The sequence below is a fragment of the Xenopus tropicalis genome, chromosome 6 (genome assembly GCF_000004195.4).
Source record: "Xenopus tropicalis strain Nigerian chromosome 6, UCB_Xtro_10.0, whole genome shotgun sequence".
Lineage (NCBI taxonomy): Eukaryota > Metazoa > Chordata > Amphibia > Anura > Pipidae > Xenopus > Xenopus tropicalis.
In genome coordinates this window covers 17,289,831-17,312,415 of record NC_030682.2, presented here as the reverse complement: position 1 = coordinate 17,312,415, position 22,585 = coordinate 17,289,831, and the positions used below count along the sequence as shown (strand labels likewise).

At 42.8% G+C, this 22,585-nt stretch overlaps 2 protein-coding genes across 3 annotated transcripts in view; one reads left to right on the top strand and one right to left on the bottom strand.

Moving 5' to 3' along the window:
* The window catches only part of lmbr1 (limb development membrane protein 1), an 84,617-nt gene extending 79,874 nt beyond the window's left edge, over positions 1-4,743 (top strand). Inside the window, 2 exon segments of the mRNA NM_001011160.1 lie at positions 742-903; positions 1,860-4,743. Of these exon segments, the coding sequence (NP_001011160.1) occupies positions 742-903; positions 1,860-1,933 (236 nt within the window). The 3' untranslated portion in view covers positions 1,934-4,743.
* Positions 4,744-5,958: 1,215 nt separating this feature from the next.
* rnf32 (ring finger protein 32) overlaps positions 5,959-22,585 on the bottom strand; it is a 31,090-nt gene continuing 14,463 nt past the window's right edge. For both annotated transcript variants that reach the window (XM_002932499.5, XM_012965682.2), the window contains exons 5-9: positions 22,293-22,325; positions 20,830-20,954; positions 19,459-19,567; positions 9,187-9,354; positions 5,959-6,927 (exon numbers count right to left, since the gene is read on the bottom strand). In XM_002932499.5, the coding sequence (XP_002932545.3) occupies positions 6,703-6,927; positions 9,187-9,354; positions 19,459-19,567; positions 20,830-20,954; positions 22,293-22,325 (660 nt within the window). In that variant the 3' untranslated portion in view covers positions 5,959-6,702. The remainder of the gene's footprint in view (positions 6,928-9,186; positions 9,355-19,458; positions 19,568-20,829; positions 20,955-22,292; positions 22,326-22,585) is intronic.

Sequence of the window (22,585 nt, the reverse complement as noted above, 5' to 3'; positions counted from 1 at the left end):
CGACGGGCCTGTCCGACCGATATCTGGCCTGAAATCATCCAGATCTCGATCGGGCAGGTTAGAAAATTTTGTCGGATCGGGAACCGCATCAACGAGCCAATGCGGTCCCAGATCCAACTTTTCCTATGCCCGTCGTAATAATCCGATTCGAATCCGATCGATTATCCTGGATTCTTCCGATATCGCCCACCCGTAGGTAGGGATATCGGGAGAAGATGTCGCCAAGCGAGCGGATCTGCCCGTGTATGGGGACGTTAACCACATTGCCACCTGGGTGAGCCTGGTACCCGGGGGAAACAGAAAAGGTTGCACAGATTAGTGCCGGAAGCAAAGTAAAGTGCATTATCATTAGTCCAGTCACATGACATGAAAATAAACCAATTGTTTTGCGCCCAATATGGATTCATGCAGCTTAGTTACCATCGGCCGCAGTCAGCAGAAAATGAAGTTAGTGAGCAGGGAAGAGTCTGTGGTCAGTTCTAAGCTGGGCAGCATCACAGGCCTTTCCTCTGCTTACTGACGCCACAGGAGAGCAATTTTATATTTATTTGTTCTAAAGGGGTTTCATTACACGCAGATGTAAACAGTTGGGGAGCCACACAAGCATGAACATAGTCCTTTGGGGGTGCCAAATAAGGGCTGTGATTGGCTATTTTTGGCTAGTTGTAGTTCTGTAGTGAGAGCCCCCCATGCACAAATAATGAACTGAATGTGCCAATGTCCCTTCCCTCCTGTGCGCAGGGATCACCCGGTTCGACCTGCTGGGAGACTTCGGAAGATTTAATTGGCTCGGGAACTTCTATATCGTTGTGGCGTACAATCTGATGTTTGCTGTCATGACAACGTTGTGCTTAGTCCGAAAATTTACTTCTGCTGTCCGGGAAGAGCTTCTAAAGGCAATAGGTGAGCAAATGCTCTCCAACCCCCTAGGGTTTCTGTTACTCCTCAAACTAATCAGGGCACACAGGGGAACCAAAGCACCGCCATTTTAACTTCCTGCTTCATGCGAGGCACTCTACATGCAGAATGGACTCCTGCTTCTCTGTAAGCCAAATCAGTCTCAACAAAAGCTAAAGGAAGGGAGTTGTTTATTCAGAGCTCATGAGTTCAAGTTAAACCAACTCCAAGTTAGTAAGTGTAAATAATAAAATGTGCAATGTTTTTTAGTACCAATAGGGAGAATGTTCTTTCAGCATAAGTTCAGTGGGGTATATACAGTAGGTGCACACTGCCAGTAATGGATAAGAGTAGGGAAAGACAAATTTACGACAGAGGGGCCCCTGGGCAGTTCTAGTTTCCTTATCTGAGAATACAGTCTGTTTCCTCCAGCCCTGTCGGTGCTGTCAGTGGAGATGCCTGCGGAAGAGTTTAAACGGGAAGGAAAGTGCCTATTTCTATAGTTCACCAATAGAAAGTCCACCTCCGCCCCTCACCAAATGCTACAAAAACTTTCATTGAGGCAGCACAGTAACCCTTCCAAGTTTTAGTGCATTCTCTGTACGAGGCGGCCATCTTGGATCCACCGGCGTCACTAGCTGTCCCTGAACATTGTGGAGAGAAAGGCCAAGCAGTGTGGTGGTCAGCGGTGACGCAGGTGGGGTGCACGTGGCCCCTTACATCCCTGGTGTCACTGGAGGGAAATGGCGAGTATAGAAAAGAGCAACTTTAGACAGTTGTGAGAGGGACAGGTACAAACTGATGTTGCAGGCGGAAAGGGCAAATCAACCAATCGTGGTGCTTAGTGATGTCATTTATGTCACATGACTCACTGAAACTTGTGTAGCACAAACCAGGCCTGGCTTCTGCTGCATTGTCACTCATTAAACAATAACCCACTGATATTTTTTTTTTTTTTACAGGTTTAGACCGACTTCAGTTGTCAAATAAGTCGAGTGATTCGCCGTCCCCTAACGGCCACCAGAAGTCACTGTGACGTAGGACTGGAGCCGGTGACATTCCTTCTACTTCACCAGCCCTGGGGCTGACACTTTGCATTGTTGGTCAGGCCGGGCACCGGCACTTTGCTTTTGGGAACAAAGAAGAGCAGAAATCCCCAGGGGCAGTAAAACCCGACAGGGCGGTTGGACCAACGTATCACAGAGGTCTTACCAATCAGTACAGTGTAACTTGTATCCTGGCAATTCTGCCCAATAATGTTAATTGTACAGCGCCACCCGTGACCTGACTGCCCGCGCTGTAGGATTCATGTTTATTGGTTAAGCTATAGCGAGTGCTGTCAGGTGATGCCATCATACCTCGGTGCTGAATTTGCCCTTTGTGTTCCAGTTGTTATACCATTTGTATTAGATAACTAGAGGGTTAGGAAGCAATGCAGGAACCCGGCACTGGTGTTTCTTGGCATACAAAGCGGCATGGTGCCCACGTGCCAACAAGGGTAGGGGCTGGAAGTAGGACACATGGAAGCAAACTGCTGGGAACACAAAGGGCTGCCGTACATGGGAAATCATGGCTTTCTGTCTTTTGTTGCTCGTTAGTGGTTATTAAGTTCATCATCTGCCATATGTTAATGTACAATTACTGGCGCCCATCCCCAGGCTTTGTGAGACGCAGTTCAGCAACATGAGTTGGGCCTAGGTCTCCTGACCCTGTTTCAGTTAAAAGGGAATATAGTCATCAAAAACATAATTTATAGTCAGGTTTTGGGGTGCCAGCTGTCTCAGGACTATATGGAGCACCCCTGGGCTGCCAACCCTTGGTTACTGATGTATGGCGTCACTTTATTTAGATCCCATCGCCCAGAACACACAGTCTTATATGTACTAGTCCAGTGTGTCTTGGCAGCATCATATCACCTCTATGGAAATGTTACACTCGTGCTTTAGTTCCCCTTTATCAGGATATGGCCGGCCTGCTGCTTCCTGGCATGAACATTTCCTTGCTGAATATCAGGTGTTATTTTTCTTTTTTTATTTTATATGATTAATACAGCGAGCATTCTGTGTCCATGAATCCTAGCTGGGTTTGGGGTCTGCTGTGGCTCCTCTATCAGTCTGTTACTGTGGGTTTGGGGTCAGCCGTGGCTCCTCTCTCAGTCTGTTACTGTGAATATCCCGCTGTGTGTGACTATGAACATGGAGATTCTGGAGATTGCTCTTGTGTCAGTCTCTATTTGTGTCACGGGTTTTAATCTTATTTTTGTATCAGCTTTGTATTATTGCTACGCAGCCATGGCCGTGCTGCGGCTCTTTAACTCCCAGAAGCCTTTGTCCCGCTGGGAGTCTGGGGTTGCACATATATTTCTTATCCATTGAAGCTTTGATAAAGCTCTGCTCTCGTACGGGGCAATTATTTTCCTAAGAAAAGTTCTGAAATCCTTGACTGACATTGGCGCAGTTTTACGTGTTTGGCACTTTGTGAGTTAAACGGGGGTGTTTACACGCAAAGGCGGGCAACTGCGCTTTTATTCCATCTATGCACATGGGGGTACGACAGCAATAAGGGGCTTTGTTTTATTCTAAAGTTTCTATTATTTTATGTCATAGCTTTTTAATTCCCCCGCGGGTGGTATGATCCATGGAAAAGGAACCTTCATGATTCCACATACGGGGGGGGGGCAGAGCACTGGGGTTATATAGTTTGATTTAATTAGATATGGCGGCAGTATTTTGTATTGAGGGAGCACAGGCGGTGGTGGATTTTAATATGCAGTAAATAGGGACCTTGTAATGCTACACTGTACCCGGAGACGTATATTAGGGATGCACCAAACTTATTTGAGTTCGGCCGAACCCACCCTGACGGATTCTCCTGAATCCCGAACCGAATCCTAATTAGTATATGCTAGTTAGGATTGGTAAGGGTTAAAAATGTCCATAAAAAAAAAAAAAACTGGATTCGGCCCGAATCCTGAACCAAATCCGGGATTTGGTGCATCCCTACCATATATAACCAATGGGCTGCAGGTCATGAAGCTCCAAGTTATTCGATAGTGTCACCCTTGCCCCCAACTGTAGCACTCCAGCCCCGACACCAGTAGTCTTGGAGATGCTGGGAGCGATAGTTGAACTGGAAGTTGGCAAATCGGCCCCTTCATATAAAGTTATGAGCTTTATAAGCCCAATATGGCCAGCGTAACTCCTCAAGGCCTTAAGGTGGGCTCCTTTAGTTCAGTGGGTCTTTTGTGCTTCGTATGGAATCCATCAGGCTGAAGGAGCGCTAGGGGCAAGTCGAGGGGGCACGTATAGTTGTGACTATTTTTGTGCCCAGAGTTTAAGCAATTCTATACACTTCTTAGTGAGAGTCACAGCAGCCATTGAGATTCCACAGGGACAACGCTGCGAGAAGACGGCGCTCGTAGGGCTGGGAGGTTCGTTTACTATGTGAACATTTCTGTTTTTACCCCCTTTACACGCGTGGGGTTGTTACAAAATGTCCTATCAGCAATTCATATAGCGAAAGCTTCGACCAAAACCTCAACTGTGTGAGACGCGTACGTCGCCTTGTGTTTTCCGAAAGTTTATTTTGTGATAACGTTTTATTGACACGGAGTTTGAAATGAACTTCTCTCGCTGGACAAAGGATTTCCGTGTTACGCGTTTGTGTCGGCAAAAGGGTATTTTTCAAGACTGAAATGTGAACGAGATCACTGGGCGCGCGTAGTTGTGGGCGGCAGTCTCCGTTTTGTGTGTTGCATTTTGTGTGCGTTGTACTGGAAAAAGTTTATTTGTACTTTTTGTAAAATGTCTATATCATTCAATAAAATCTGTTTTTTTTATTGCCAGATAAGTGTGTTTTGTTTCATTGCTTTTGGTTTACATAGTAAATAATCCCCTCTGCCATTTAACCTTTTATTCTTGAACCAACAAATGTATTTGTAGCTGTAATATTGGTGTGTAGGCGCCATCTCAGTGCATTGTGCCTGAGTCTGAGCTTTCAGCCAGCGCTACACATTAGAACTGCTTTCAGCTAACCTATTGTTTCTCCTACTCCCATGTAACTGGAGGAGTCCCAAGCCGGACTTGGATTTCTTACTATTGAGTGCTATTCTGATACCTACTGGGAGCTGCTATCTTGCTCCCTTCCCATTGTTCTGCTGATCTGCTGGGGGTGAGGGGGGGATATCACTCCAACTTGCAGCGCAGCAGTAAAGTGTGACTGAAGTTTATCAGAGCACAGGTCACACGGCCGTGGCACCCTGGGAAATGGCAGTAGCACGGTGCCTCCTCCATAGATACAAGATGTCTGGGTTCTGTTTTTTTCTGTGGTCTTGGCAGGTGTTTGAGGCATTTCCCTTGTTTCGTCTCCATTGGAAAAGATGAGGGAGGAGCAGTGAGGTACTACAGGTATAGGACCCGTTATCTAGAATGCTCGGGACCAAGGGTATTCCGGATAAAGGATCTTTCTGTAATTTGGATCTTCATACCTTAAGTCTACTGAAAAACCAATAAACTATTAATTAAATCCAATAGGATTGTTTTGCATCCAATAAGGATTATTTATATCTTAGTTGGGATCAAGTACAGGTACTGTTTTATTATTACAGAGAAAAGGGAATCATTTAACCATTAAATAAACCCAATAGGGCTGTTCTGCCCCCAATAAGGGGTAATTATATCTTAGTTGGGATCAAGTACAGGTACTGTTTTATTATTACAGAGAAAAGGGAATCATTTAACCATTAAATAAACCCAATAGGGCTGTTCTGCCCCCAATAAGGGGTAATTATATCTTAGTTGGGATCAAGTACAGGTACTGTTTTATTATTACAGAGAAAAGGGAATCATTTAACCATTAAATAAACCCAATAGGGCTGTTCTGCCCCAATAAGGGGTAATTATATCTTAGTTGGGATCAAGTACAGGTACTGTTTTATTATTACTTGATTAAAATGGAGTCTATGGGAGACAGGCTTTCCGTAATTCGGAGCTTTCTGGATAATGGGTTTCCGGTTAAGGGGTTCAATACCCGTACAAGAAATAGGAAGCCAAGCAGCCAAAATGTTGGGCAACCAATGACAATGGAGGTTTAATTAAGGCTGAAACTGCAAGCACAATCAGTAACACAAATACGCTGGGAGAGCAAAGCAAGAAAGGAGCAGCTGAACAACAGACAAATACAGGGAACTGGGGGTTCAATGGCCTTTAGAAGAGTAAGTGGGCAGAATGTATCTTTTACCAGGGATCACTAGCAGCATTGCCTACACTATGCCTTGTAATGTTAGTTTTCTTTATAGACTCACTAAACTGGAATTTCACATCAATTGGCAAATCAGAAATCAAATGCATTTATCCTGAATTAGTATTATTAAAAGGACAAGATGTGCCCCTATTCAACCCAAGTTCAAGGAATATTCTATTTGCTGAGCATATATATATATTGTCTGTGCATAAGAAATGACTGGTTTTGCTATTTCTGGCACTAGTAGAAAATAGAAGCAGTTTTACCTTGGCACTTACTGGTATTTACGCTGGTTCTGAAGCTGATAATACTAATTACCAGTGCACCGAGAAGCCCTCTGGTAATGAGCTGCTCAAAGGCTGTAGTTTAGGGGAGGGGTTTGTTTGTTAAGGTAAATAAGGAGCTTTAAACAAATTGACCTTTTGATAATGGGAGGGGGAGAGGATGATCAGTAGAAAAAACCTGATTTCCAAATACTGGTTTTTAGGTGTAACTGTCCCTCGAAACTCCAATCTCCGACCTCGGCCCCATGCACCAAAGGCCAAATGGTTGAAAAACCTGTAACTAAATTGGGAGCAATTTCTTCTGGTAGGTGGAGCGGCATAAAGGGCAGATATAGGGCTCTCCTACTGTGAACTCCTCAAATGCATGGAGGCAAGCCTGGTGGAACACATGGGAGCAGGACAGAAGGACAACTGGGCGGAGTAGCTGGCCGTTCCGCTGAGTATCGCTGCTGTAGCACAGGGGCATGATGCATATGGGGCAGTCGGATATCTCTTGTCGGGCAGCCTGGAGGAGATAAATAGCATACACAGTGTAAGTTATGGCATTCTGCTGCTGATATAGTCAATAAAAACTTCCGAAAAGCATTATTTAGCTTTTTGTTCAGCAGCTCTCAGTCTGGAATTGCAGCTATCTGGTTGCTAGGGACTTGTCTACCAACCAGGCAGGGGCTTGAAAAAGTGTATAGGAGAGGTGCTGAACAGAAAGTTAAGGAATAATAATAATTATAATAAAGCTCACAAATAAACAGGTTTCTGGCTGCCGGGGTCAGCGACCCCCTTTTGAAAACGGGAAATATGAAGAAGTGGCAGGCAAATATTTCAAAAACTATAAAAAAGTTATAATGAAGACCAATTGCAATGTTGCTAGGAATATGACATTCTGTAACATACTAAAAGTTAACTTAAAGGTGAACCGCCCCTTCTCGCCGGTGGAGAAGGAAGAAGACTACAAAGAAGGAAAGAGTCCCCCTATGAAGTTTAAAGGTAAGTTCCACTGGCCACCAATGTTCAGGGAGTCAATGGGGCTCATTTACCAACGCACTGCAGCGCTGTAATAGTCGCAGAGGCAAAACACGCCCCTAGCCACACCCCCAAAAAACACGTTGTTGCTTGCGACATTATTGCCCAGTATTTGCGACATGCGCATAAAAAGAACTGGCGGAAAAATAAATGAACCGACGCAATGTAACGCGTGTGCACACAAAATGGAGCATAATCATAATTGCGTCGGTTTGTGTGCTGCGATGCATTGATAAATGAGCCCCAATGTGTCAGAAAATACTGGTTGGTCACTGGGTGATAGAATGCTGGGGCCACTGGGCTAGAGGGAGTCACATGATATGATAGAATGATATTCCACGATGGGGGCTGCTGGGAGTCACTGAGCACATTAATGCACAATCACTGTATAAACTTATATCGCGCACATTACAGAATTCACTGGCGGGAAAGTTAGATTTGAAACGGGTGGATAAAATATGAGCGGCTTAGAAAGACTGGCTATTATTTTCACACGTGAGCGATAATATCCAGAAACTGGAATATTGCTATTTACTAAATTAAAGCTACAGGTTAAACTGATCTTGCCTGAAGGCGCATTGTAAACATGTCCGACGCTGGTAACAAGAGACGTCGCGTTCCTTAATGTCGTTATAGAGGAAAGGCTCGTTTATGTCCCAGGAGGTGACTCCGTGGCATTAGGAGAATTAAGGGACAAAGGGGTTGCTCGTTACTAAGCCGACAGAATAGGGGGCAACGGTGGCTCTAAACCCAGACGATGTTGTTGTTGGACGTTTCGGCTGCTGAATGGGGAACAATGTAATTACACACGGTAAGGAAATCCTACACCGGCATTCAAAACAGAAATCCATCTTGGAAATAGGTTTGGAACTTGATTAATTAACAAACGGAGTAATGAATTCATAGCATCGGTGCATCCAATACCCTTCCAGCGTTTACACAAACCCAACGCCTGACATAAGGAATCAGTAAACCTATGGCCTCCCTGCCCTACTGGCCCTACTAACTGCCGCACAATCACTCATTAACCCCATTGTTCCGAGGGTCCCACTGAATATGAGGGATTCACGACTCACCTATACACTCAGCTAATCACTTTATTCAATTAAACCTTCAGTCAGGGTGGGGCGACGTTCAACTGAGTGCAACCTTTCACCTGCAGAAGGTCTCACAAAGCTTATAGTACTTAGTAAATCTCGATTTCGACTGCCCTGTCTGTGAACTGTGGTCTCTGATCATCATGAGAGTGCTTAAAGGGGACCTGTCCCCCTAAGAAATAATTCCAAATCGTTTTCAACCATATTAGTTGAGCAAAATAAACGTTACTTATACCATATAAACTATTTAATTTGTTTCCCCTTTAGTCTTGGAATTTACAGTCACAGCCAGCAGGCCGGCGCCATTTTGTGTCCAGTATTATTATGGCAAAGCTTTGTATCAGCCCAAAATCTCATGCATTTGCCATCTAGGTGATATCTAGGAAGTGCTGAATGGAAACTTATAGTAATTGTAATTAAAAATCTGAGCTGTCAATCATATATTGCCTGCCCCGCCTCTATGCCGCAGCTCAGATTTTTGAATGCATTTTTAACATGTATGGATGATTTAATTGCCATATGCCCACACTTGTTTGGTAGGAGTACTGAAAAATACACCGTAGCCCCTCCCAGGAGATCATGTGACATACCAACCTTGGCTAAGGGTCCACCCGTTCCACAAATGGTCATAGAGCTTTCATTCTTACCTTCATCTGGATCCTTTCCCATTCCTCTTCACTGATTTGTGAAGCGCGGCTCCCTTCCAGTTGCCGGAGAACTTTCCGACTGTTCGCGAGCGAATGGTCGATTTCATTGAAAAAGACCTCAATGTTGGTGCTGAATGATCTCAGCAGCCTGTCGGTGACTTCTGTGAACTAACCATAAGTATGAGAGTCAGTGACAACTGTAGTCAGTACTTCTTCAGCATAGAAACGTGCAGGAAATGATGTTTCTCCTCCTGTACTACATCATAGAGTCTGTAACACTGGATTCTCTATGTATATACCAAGGGAAAATGAATCGTTTAACACAGTTGTAACCAAAATATTTTCTTTTTTTATGGACAATTTTGGGGATTGCACTTTGCTAATAAAGCAATCAGTTCCTTTCCCATTAAAGGGATTCTGTCATGATGTTTATGGGGTACTGTTATTTCTAAATGACACTGTTTACATAACAAATAAATCCCTCTGCCGTTTAAAATGTTATTCTTGAACCAACAAATGTATTTTAGCTGTAATATTGGTGTGTAGTATTCCTTTAAGTCACACAGACTGATGGCAAGTGCTATCAAAAATAATTCCAACAGCATATTTTATTTGGCCTTCTACTTTGCTTTTCACCAGAATGAAGATCTGAAATACTATCTTGTTGCTGGGGTAACCCACCCTAAAGGTGGCCATACACGGGCCGATCTTAACTGCCAATATTGTTCCTTTAGACTGATTCGGAAACTTATCTGCCCGTGTATGGCTACGAACGACGGGCCTGCCCGACCAACATCTGGCTTGAAATCGGGCAGATCTCGATCGGGCAGGTTTGATTTTTCCATCTGATCAGGGATGACATTGGCTCGTTGATGCGAGCCCCAAACCAACGGCGCCTTTACCCACCCTAGGGCCAAACGGCCAAATTAGCCCGATATCGCCCACCCATAGGTGAGCATATCAGCAGAAGATCCGCTTGCTTGGCGATCTCACTGAGTGAGTGTATCTTACCGTGTATGGCCAGCTTGAGGCTAAATATCTATCATTATTAATATATTTCATTGCATAATTCTCTAACCCACTGCTGTTTACCAGTCTGCCATTAAAAGCACTACATGTCCAGGGAACCTACAACCCAGATAACATCCTCCAGACTTGAGCACTATTGGCTTATTTCAGTGGGCCGGGTTAGGCAGGTTAGGCTTGATTCTTGGCTACGTATTACTAACATAACAAGATGGCGCACAAGGGACTGGGTGGGAGATACAAACCCAGTATGGCTTCATTGGTTCTGCTACTTGCCATACGAGAGGGAAGGGGCGTCTTGAGTGCTCAGGGCCACTAGTCATAAGCTTGGGGGTGTTAGCACCAGTGGTCGGCCCGAGACCAGAGCAGGACACTGACCTAGCAAAGCAGAGACTTGTAATCCAGCTCTGTATCTGTCAGTATTTGTAAGTAAATGGTATATTACACCTATAGACCCTTCTGTAGTACAGCGCTGAGGAGAATGTTGGCGCTTTATAGAAAAATTCCGCTAAAGTGAGTAAGTTGGGGTACAGCAGTAAATAAAGCGCTGGCTACACCGGAGAGAGGCCTCAGAGTGCTCGATACATTCATCATCATACAGAAAACATTTCCATTGTGCCAAAATGAATTATCTTGAAATTCCAGTTTGAACTTCACTAAACTATTTCAGTTTTGAAGAGTTTCAAAAAAAAAAAAAAAAAAAAAAAGGGCCATTTAGCCCATTTCTGCGTTAGAAACGTTTTGTGACGCAGTCACGGGGCTTAAATCACTGTTTGCTTAGAAAAAAAACAAAAAAAACGAGTCCTGCTTATTTCTGCCGAAATCCCAACGTCTGCATTGTGTTCATGTGAAAGCAAGTGGGGCCTATTCTGTGCCGAGACAGACTTGGACAGCTTTTATAAATTAGAGTGCTAATGTAAACCAATTAACAATCGTGTATGCCTTTTATATTCCCCTTCTAATTTATCTCTGCTAAAAGTTCCTTTTGTTCCCTAGAATAAACAGACACGCAAACTGGTTCTGGTCATGCCTGTCACGGAGATGAATGGCTGCAATAGGTGTGTCTTTTCACTTATTAACCATAATGAATATATGGAGAATTAACGGGATTTCGCGGGATTAGGGGCCTCTGTGCTGTGTTTACTTTCATAAGGCATTTGTTTTAGAAATCACACATTTTGTAAGTTTCTCGCGTTTGAAGATTAACGAGCGAGATTCGTTTATTAATATGAACATTTTTCATTCCGGGGCGGTCACCGCACTCAAAGGGAAATTCTAAGTGGAATTCAGCGCTTTTCTGTGAATAAGCAGTAAAGCGTGAGAGCGCAGCTTATCTGCATGTGAGTGTATACATGTATTCATAATATACACACACAGGGAAGGGGTTGCCATAACCGTAACCATTAGGCAATTAGTTTGTTACAGTTTACAAAGCATACAGAGCTGTTACATACTTCATATGGTCTCATCATTCTCAGGGGCGGGTCCACACAAAGTGATGTCACAAAATGGGAAAGCCTATGTCTAGGCCCACCATCAGCAATCACTACTAAGTTAGTTCCCCCCTGGAGGCCCCAATTATGAACCCACCAATCAAGTGGACTCTCTAAGAAGTGAGCCATGGCAACAAGCTCCAATGAAGAAAAATGTTCCTGGTCAACCTATACAAAGCTTGCCCACTCCCCCTCAAGCCTGCCCAATTCATAACCCATGAATCATACCTCTTTGTCTCAGGGAGCCTCCCCAAAAGGCTCTGAGCTTCCCAAACAGTTTTCATGCTAGAAAAGTGCTGGAACGTAACCAGCAACTATTTGGAACAAGAATGTACAAATTGACTGTAAAAATCATATTCTAAATTACTGAATACTGAACGACTTCCACAAGTTGTAGCGCTAAAGACAAGCTTCCATGAAGACCAACCACAACTAAATCTTGATCATCTTGGCCTTCAACATCAGTTTTATTTTTGGCTGTGCCATTATATCTCAGCCACGTCAGCCTTGTAGTGTTCTTAAAGCCCACTATGCCTTTTCCAGTCTTGTTTTTGACATGGACATGACCTCTTCAGTCTCACACTTCTCTGAAAGCTAAACCCTAGGTCCCAGCCCTAACTCACTTGGACTAGATCATCTCATTGACATTGAAGATGTGTTATAACCAAAGAGTTGTATCTATGAAATATAATCTGGCCAAGAAGACCTCCTGCTGAACGTTCACATCTCCCTGAAGCCCTCTCTTATTGTACAGCTCACTGCGTCGACGAGACAAAAGAGCTTCCATCTGCTTCCATTGCAACTCATATTCAATACACCCCACAAAAAAGGCAACCACTTGTAACTTTTTGCCAGTTGAATTTTGACGAGAACAAAACTAGAAATATGTGTTAACAGATTTACAAAGGCTCAACCTCTTAAGTAGTGCGTACAAAATAGCTCTCTGCAGGTTAAGACTGTATTAAAAAAAAACGAGGGAGAAAATACAAACAAAAGAACCTAGGTGAACTTTGTGCACTTTGGGGAGTAGTTCTTTGCAAGTAATCCATCTTAATGTCAGCAAATTGCTTACTAATGTGTTGACTTATGGCAATCCTCAAAAGCAAAATGGAAGGGCCTGGAATTTACAGCAGATCTATGAATCGGCGATAAGCTTTTTACTGGGTTAATATCCTCTCATGAGATCCAACTCAGGCCATAAACAGAAATATGGCTCCAACGCCAGCAGAAACCTTGCCCTCCGTTCTAACGAGCGCTGAAATCTCAGGGAGAAATTGGGGAGAAATCACATGCAACATGCCAAAGCTCTCTCCATTATTTCACAGGCTAAAAACTATCTGCTTATAAAGAGAGGCACTGACATTAAGTTCTGCTGCAAGATAATGTAAGGCATATGAGAAAGATTTAACAGCAGCAATAAAATGTCCAACTTCAATTAAACGGCTTATGCAAGCACAGTTTATAGGGAAGGATCAAAGAGCCTTGCGACGGCCACTATTGCAATCTAGGTAACCGTTTGCTTTCTGTACACACTGATTGTGGATATTGGCAGAAATTAGATGGTTTGTGTGACCTTTGAGGTACCCTTAGATCTCAGTAAAACTACTGTGGCTCTGTCTGACATACAATAAACATATCAGTCTCAGGTCACATCTTTGCTACAATAAAAAGGGAACACGGGAACTCAGGAACATGAAAAACAACAAAAAAAAGAACTTGTATTGAAAACTTGTATTGAGGTGTCTGCTCATTCGGTAACAAAAGGCTCGGAGGAATTGTAGTGTCGGAATATGGAACGGGGAAACTGTACCTTGCGAGGGTTTCTTTAGTGTTCGGGAGAACAAAGGGGATATTTGCAAGAAAAGCATAGTGGTGGTCAAGCAAGGGTGCCCGCAGTTGTTGTATAAAAAAAAATCCCATTAATCCTTTGTAAACGAGGATACCGAACTAAGAAGTTACTGAATCCTAAAGTCATGTGATTTTAAGAATTCAGATTTGGTTCGGCCAGTAGTGTGGATTCAGCCGAATCCGAATCCTGCTGAAAAAGGCAGAATCTTGGGTGAAAACCGAACCAGATCCTCGATTGGGTGCATCCTCAATTAAAGGTGCTTGTGTCAAAAGGCAAGCCTTCGTCCAAGGGACACCAGATAAGTTTGTTCCGATGTGGTCACCATAGCTCTTATTTCTAGAAACATATAAAGATGAACAAATGACATTGGACTGATGAAGATGCCAAAAGGTTGATAACGGAGCAACTGAGCGACTCCATGTTTTGTATTTCCTATTATTGCTACTTTTTTCCAGTTTCGCTTTTATTTCGTTACCTTGTCATTACTACACTAGATATAATCACTACAATAATGGCAGCAATAGGAGACACCACTGCAAAAGTATAATCAAGTATAACAAAGGAACACTATAACTGACGCAGATGGTTCTTAAGTAGATTGATATAGAAACCTTTATTCTTTGTACGGTTGTAATCAGTTTAAATATGCTTGATTTATTTTGACACATAAAGTGTTCACTGTGCTTACTGGTGATAGTTCTCCTGCATTAATATGTACTGTTTGCATATAAAACTGAAAATAAAGAATATACAAAAAGAAAGCCTTCCATTTCTTCATGGTTGAGCTTGGAGCAGCTCAGTGCGCCCCCTGTGGTATAGTTTGCCGCTAACATAGTAATCCCCAACCAGTGGCTCAGGGGCAACATGTTGCTCCCCAACCCCTTGGATGTTGCTCTCAGTGCCCCCAAACCAGGGAGTTATTTTTGAATTCCTGACTTGGGGGCAAGTTTTGGTTGAATAAAAACAAGATTTCCTACCAAATAAAGCCCCTGTAAGCTGATAGTGTGCATAGAGGCCCCTAATAGCCAATCACAGCCCTTATCTGGCTCCTCCATGAACTTTTATGGTGCTTGTGTTGCTCCCCAAGTCTTTTTACATTTGACTGTGACTCACGAGTAAGAAAGGTTGGGGATCACTGCGCTAACGCATAGGAACCCTGGAGCTGGGCGCCTATAGGCACGGAGCACTTGAGTCTACAGTATTGGGCGTCCAAGCACTAAAAGTGACAAAATGCAACTTATTTGCATTAAAGGGGCTCTTTTACTTTTAGTATGATGTAGAGAGTAATGTTCTGAGACGATCTGCAATTGGTCTTCATTTTTTATTATTTGCCGTTTAGAGTTTCAGCCACTATCTGGTTGCTAGGGTTTAAATCAATTTAGGGTTACAACCAGGCGGTGGGTTGATGAGAGATTGCTATATGAATAGAGAAGGGCCTGATTAGAACGATAAAAAGTAATAAAAAAGTAACAATAATGCTAAAACTGGAGCCTCACAGAGCAACAGTCCTTGGCTGTCGGGGTCAGTGACCCCCACTGGAAGCTGCAAAGAGTTAGAAGAAGAAGGAAAATAATTCAAAAACTATAACAAATGAATAATTGCAAAGTTAATTGGCCATTATACAACATACCAGTTAACTTAAAGGTAAACCACCCCTTTAAGTTATGTCAGACACGTCACCCCCTTGCGATTACGTTGGAATTATGGGGGAAACTACTACATTGTGGGTAAAAACATGGCTCCTGTGCTCAAAATCAGTTGTAAGTGAGCCCTATAGTGTCATTACTTATTTTAACCTGGAAGTTTACACTTGTCTGCATGTTTATGTTTATTCAATAAAGGGCAAAGTAACATTCACAGGGGGATAAAGGGGGGGGGGTTTAGGAAAATGGGAAAAAATGCAGGAAAACATACTTAAAATCTGGGAAAGGCTCCCACTGAAGTGCCTTAGAGAACTAAAGATGTCAAATCCAGGGAAGGGTAAAATCAGGCTTTGGCTGTGTTTGTGTTCGAGGCACAAGTGGCACTTTGCCACATATTCTTCCAGTTCTGCTTTGTGCCACTAAGGGGCTGATTTATTAATCTCAAGGGAAAAAAATGTTTGTCTTTAGGGTATTTATCAATGCTATTGGAGAACTCGACTAAAAATAGAGCAAGCTGGAACCTCCTGGAGCTCCACACAGACCAATGGGGACATCGATGTCCATTTCCAGCGCTTTGTGTATTCGTATCAGTCATCTCATATCATTCTTATCAGTTTTCTACTGTTAAAATCATCAGAAACTTGCAAAATCTCAAAAATAAATAGTCTTGGGCTATCATGCCAACTCCAGTGACAAATGCTAAATACGCAGGTTGATTTGATAAATCTGCGCCTTTATAGCCGAAAAAGTTTTAAGGTCCCCATACACGGGCCGATAGTAGCTGCCGATATCAGTCCCTTGGACCGATTCGGCAGCTAATCGGCCCGTGTATGGGCAGAACCAAGCGGCCTGGCCGACCAATATCTGGCCTGAAATTGGCCAGATGTCGATCAGCCAGGTTAGAAAATCCAGTCGGATCGGGGACCACATCGGCTCGTTGATGCGGTCCCCGAACCGACTGCCCCATTGCCGCAAATGTAATTCGATCGGATTTTTTTTTTTTTAAGCTACTTTCTACCTGATATCGGGTGAAGATCCACTCGCTTGGCGACATCGCCAAGTGAGCGGATCTTATAGTGTATGGGGACCTTTACTCTGCCATGCCAAAGCCCTGCCCATGGCGTTGGCATATCCCTAACTTCCTAGGCAAGGAGTTCATGTGCCTGTCTTCCCCGCCCCCTATGGTGACACCAGAGAAGGAAAGGAAGATGTGGGTATATAAATCATGATAGCACCCTGCTTTGAGTTGGTCGCAGGTTGGGGTGGGTTAGGGGCGTCCTTGGAATCCTTGTAGATTCCCCAATTCAATCTATAATACAGGACATAAACAGAAATCCACTTCCTATATCAGTACCTCCTTTAACAAGAAATATAATCCTCACTATGCTGATTCTATTATTTATTAAATACAAGATAAAGGAAAAAATGTATCTTCTCCCTGAGATGTTTTTATTCCCATATTTAATATGGTCCAAACTATTACGTTCCAGTTGTTCTGGCTATTACGTTCTACAGAGGTTAAGGTGAAACAGAATGTACATATCGTTGCTGATGTTTCAGATCGGTGATGGGGGTAACTGGTGGGTTTTATGAAAGAAGGTTGGGAACCCCTGAAAATATTTGATAATTATACAACTAAGCCTTTGTGTTTTTTTCCATTCAGTTTTCCCCAGATCAGTAACATTTCAATCCGACTTTGCTGGCACGTTTCTGTTGCTAAACAAGAGCCTCGGTAGCGCTGATTTCGTGGCACGCTGACTGAACTGTCACTTCCTAAATCATTTGTTACTGACAATAAATCCCATGTAAATAGATGCTCGCCATCCAAAGTCATTTACTGGGAAAGCATTATTTTGCTCACTGCTCCCGTACAGGAGACAAATGAGGCGGCTGTGCCTGCCAAAAAGGCTACATTTACAAGGCAGTAGAGCACACAGTGTTGCCTTGTGTATTGCACCCAACTCTCTGCATTCACTTGCTTAATAAAAGCAATATTTTCCTTTTAACGGCAGCCATTCATCAGAACAGACAGGGGCCTACTCCCTTGCACACAAGTTATTTCCAGTAATTCCCTTTTGCCTATTATAGCAGTAATAAAATGCACTCAGCATTGACTCTTGGGCCCATTAGTCCAACCCACGGCCCACAACACAGACCTGCAACCGACATTTCTACCTGCTTTGACTCCCGACCCGCAACTGCCTTATCCGCTACCTGATCCGTGACCCGCTGCCCATCATCTAACAGGAAGTGCTGTTGCTACAAACTGGAACTGACATCAGCAGAAGTGGGCGGGGGTAGAAAACAAAAGTTTAAATTAGTAAATTATAGATAATATAATGTAAAATAATAAATATAGCTAAGACCTGCAACCTGACCTGCATCTATACCCACATTCAGAAATCCTACCCCACAGGGTACCCGCAGGTACCTGACCCACTGCAGGACTCTACCCCTGTCTTTTAGCAGGAATGTCACCATGGGCATATCCAGCCGAGTCACCCGCCCCTGCCGCACCCCCCTAACCCGCTGCAGGGGCTCCTGCCACCCGCTCGACGTCCTCCCCTGAGCGCACCTAAGTGAAACGCGTTAGGGGAGGACATTGGCGGCCAGGGGAAGTGGCAACAGGGATCAGGTCTGGGCCGCCGGGGGCCCAGGCCCACCAGGTTTTTTCCCGGTGTCCCAGCAGTCCAGTCTGACCCTGTATATCTTATCCTGAAAATATATAAAGAGATCTTCTGGGCAATTACTGACTCCAAGGATGCAAGAAAACTTAATGGTCGCTTTAAAAATTCTTAAAGGGGACCTGTCACCCACACATAAATAGCCGTATAATAAAAGTCCTTTCTTTAAAAAAAAAAAAAAATGAAACCCCAAATTCTTTCTTTTTAATTAAATCATCCATACCTGTTATAAATGTATTTAAAAATCTGAGCTGTCAATCATATATTGCCTGCCCCGCCTCTATGCTGACCGCTCCAATTAGTAATTGCAATTACTTTTAAGTTTCCATTCAGCACTTCCTAGATATCACCTAGATGGCAAATACACAATATTTTGGGGTGATACAAAGTTTTGCCTTAATAACAGTGCCCACAAAATGGCGCCGGCCTGCTGGCTGTGACTGTAACTTTCAGGACTGTAGGGAAAAAAAATTAAATCATTTATATAGTGTAAGTAAAGTTTATTTTGCTCAACTAACATGATAGAAAAGGATTTGGAATTAACTTTTAGGGTGACAGGTCCCCTTTAACATGGACACCTATGGGAAACTCAAACTTAATGAGAATAAGAGACGAAGGATGAGACACAGCAATTAACCGTTACCTCTGGAACAAGAAAAAGAAAGAACAGCATGTCTCCCCCAGGTCTCTATATAACTAAATACCCACCTCTAACATTGCTGTTGTCTAAGGCCAACAAACTGACCCTTGTTCCACATGAGTTCACAGAACGGGGCTTGTGCTAAGCATACTATTGATTTCCAACTTCCTGGTTCTTCTAAACAGATCACCAGAGCACAGATAAATTGCCTGCAAAATGAACTCAGAAGGAAGGAAGGATGGGCTTGGCTAGGCAGAGCTCTGGTTACAGGGGGAAGTTAGAGAGGAAGTGAGGGTAAAACAAAACATTTAGAAAAAAACCCCACTAAGGGGCACATTTACAAAAACACGAACGCTCCGAGTGTATTTTCACCGAATTTTCCGGGCATCTGCACGACTTTTTCGTATACCGCACGACTTTTTCGTACGCCCCATGACTTTTTCGTACGCAGCACGACTTTTTCGTACACTTGTGCGGAAAAATCGGAAAGGTTTTACCGCTGTTTACAATGGGTCGGTATGAAAATTTCGTGACTTTTGGATCGCCAATACCATATTATCGTGACTAACACGATTTTTTCGTAAGAATTTTTGCGATATTTGCGATCTTCAGAAATTTACGTTTCCAATCCGAATTTTTCCCATTCGGGATTCGAATTCGTGGATTAGTAAATCTGCCCCTAATTGTATCCATTGCTGGGCCGTGGGTGGTGGGGGCTCAACCACTTCATTGCTATTTTTTTTTTGGTGTAGAAATATAGCGTTCTAAGGAGGATTCTGGTTTCATACAAAGGGGCTAGGTCTTCATTTTTCATTTTAATCATTTTAAAATGTATTGTAAACACGGGTTTTCTTGACATTTCATTTCACTGCATTTATCTATTCTGATGATAACACTATACCAACATTGCTTTGTGATATACAGAATTGCACTGTACCTTTTCTTCAAAGAATTTTCTCCTTAATTTCGGGTTTTTGGGAGGTATCGTTTGTCTTAGTTGTTTATACCACTTCCTTACAATGTATCCCCTCCAACAAGCTTGAATTCTGAAATAAGATACACAAGATACTGTCTGTATTAATACATGATGTAAATATTACACTGCCTGGATTTCAACCTTGAGTCTCTTGGGATACCACATCGAACTCGTTGGCCCTGACATTAAACCTGGTAAGGGCCATTCTGGCCTTAAAAGCAGTCACAGACCTGTGTTTAAGGCTGGAATACAGTGTATACTGTCAAGGTGTGAATGTCCCTTACTGGTTTTGATGTCAGGAAGCTGGTGGAATAAGTCCGATATGCAGTATCCCAGGGGATAAAAGGCTCAAAGTTGAAATTTAATCAAAAATCAAGGCTGGCAGCATTGTCTGAATCAAAGTAGAAGTGTCAAGAACCAAAAATCAAGTCAAAATAACTATTGAAGCACATCCAGGGACTTCCTAAGCAAGACCTATACTCAGACACTGAACTTGGGAGTTTGCTGTCATTTTACTTGAAATTTCACGGCAAACACCAATGTGCTGACATGACTATATGGTGGTACATGGCTATATGGTGGTACATGACTATATGGTGGTACATGACTATATGGTGGTACATGGCTATATGGTGGTACATGACTATATGGTGGTACATGACTATATGGTGGTACATGACTATATGATGGTACATGGCTATATGGTGGTACATGACTATATGGTGGTACATGACTATATGGTGGTACATGACTATATGATGGTACATGGCTATATGGTGGTACATGGCTATATGGTGGTACATGGCTATATGATGGTACATGACTATATGGTGGTACATGACTATATGGTGGTACATGACTATATGGTGGTACATGACTATATGGTGGTACATGGCTATATGATGGTACATGGCTATATGGTGGTACATGGCTATATGGTGGTACATGGCTATATGGTGGTACATGGCTATATGGTGGTACATGGCTATATGGTGGTACATGGCTATATGGTGGTACATGACTATATGGTGGTACATGACTATATGGTGGTACATGACTATATGGTGGTACATGGCTATATGGTGGTACATGACTATATGGTGGTACATGACTATATGGTGGTACATGGCTATATGGTGGTACATGGCTATATGGTGGTACATGGCTATATGGTGGTACATGACTATATGATGGTACATGACTATATGGTGGTACATGATGGTATATGATGGTACATGACTACATGGTAGTACATGGCTATATGGTGGGTACAGGATTGTTTAACATGGAATGCAGCTCTTATACCCAGAGGCCAAGTACAATATATATTACCGTGTAGCACATTTAGCTTTATAAAGACGAGCTCCATCATATATGACCCGGGTCTGGTACTGGTTCCTTCTACACATTGGACATGTCTTTCTACCTGTAAACCTTTCAAACGCTTCCAAACATGCCTGGGAAAAAAAGAGAGTCATATGTACATAAAGTCACTATATTATATTATACCAAGTAGATATACATACGCACTATACCATCTTACATATATATGTGGTACCATTCTATCTAGCATTTAGCTATACATCCAGTTATACAGCCACTGCACTGTTATACATACAGGTACTGATTTATTAGGCACTGGCAAATTAGCCAGAAATCTACTGCTAATACAGGACATAGGCAGGCAGCCATCCTACAGTCTGGGATTCGGCCAAACAGAGTGTTTTTTTGGGGTGACTAGGTAATGATGATAATGAATGATACTATGCCCTATGAGTTCCAAGGGTATAGTATTAACAGGTAAATACTGAACTTAGAACATTGGATGGAGTGCTTCCACCAGTATGAAAATGTCCATAAGGGTCAGGTGCCCTGAAGTACTGAACTATGATGTAGGTCAGTGGATTTGCTATTAATTAAAAATTTGGTGCCAAAAGAATTTTTTATATCTTTTATAAAAAAAAATCATTGGGGTTGAGGAGACCGCCTCATCCATATGCAAATAGACAAAAGGAATACTGGGAACTAACCCCAAATTGCCCCAAGAAAATCCCAGAACTTTGGGGTTAGTTCCCAGAATTCCTTTTGTCTAATTATATCTTTTATAAAAGTCCATGTTATAATGGCAACATCATTGCCCCTTATATTAATGCAATTACCTTTTAGTATGCAGGGTCGGACTGTACTAGCAGGGCACTGGGAAAAAAACCCAGTGGGCTCTACCGATCCAAGCAACTTGCAATTGGTATTCATTATTTCATTTAGCCTCATTATTCTGCCGGCCTGAATGGCAATCTGTGTATCATGGCAAATGCCAGAGAGGCTGCTGTAAGATGCCATAGACACTCATTATTTATTGGGCTGGTGAGGGCTGTTTGGGTCTTTGTGTACTTGAAATGCCAGGGCCTATTTTGAATCCCAGTCTGGACCTACCAGTAAGTGTGGGTGTTCTAAAATGAAGTGCTGCCGCCCCCTCTCAGCCACCGCTAGATGCTACCAGATCTGTGGCAAAACACAAGTGTAGTTGGGAATCTGGTGCAGTTGCCATGGATATATACTATGGATATATGAGAAATCACTGCATTGTGGGTAAAAAATATGACGAGTGGACACTGCACTTGAGTTCATGAATGACCCCTCTGTGGTTTAATATGTTTTTATTGCTGCTTTGCAGGTACAGGTCCCACATCTACTGAAGTATCTGGTACATGCAGTCCTTTCCCCACTAAATGAATGATGCACCCGTAAAGCTGACTCCATCTGTATATTAATATACTTATATAAATATCACTTACCCTGTGAAACACATGAGAACAGCTAAGGAGCACCTGGAATCCAAACAAATGTAGATTATATTAGTACATTCATGTATCAATTTAAGATTTGTATCAATTAATCTTCATCTTTTCTGTGTATGCCGACTGCTGGGAACAATCTGCACATAATTGTCATTACTGGAAAATTCAAAGGACACAAGTAATGCTGTTATATGGCAAAGAATATGCTTTGACCATCACAACCATACATATATATAATCTATAGGGCCAAAGGTAACTGGTCAGTTGACATGGGCAAAAGAATTATAACA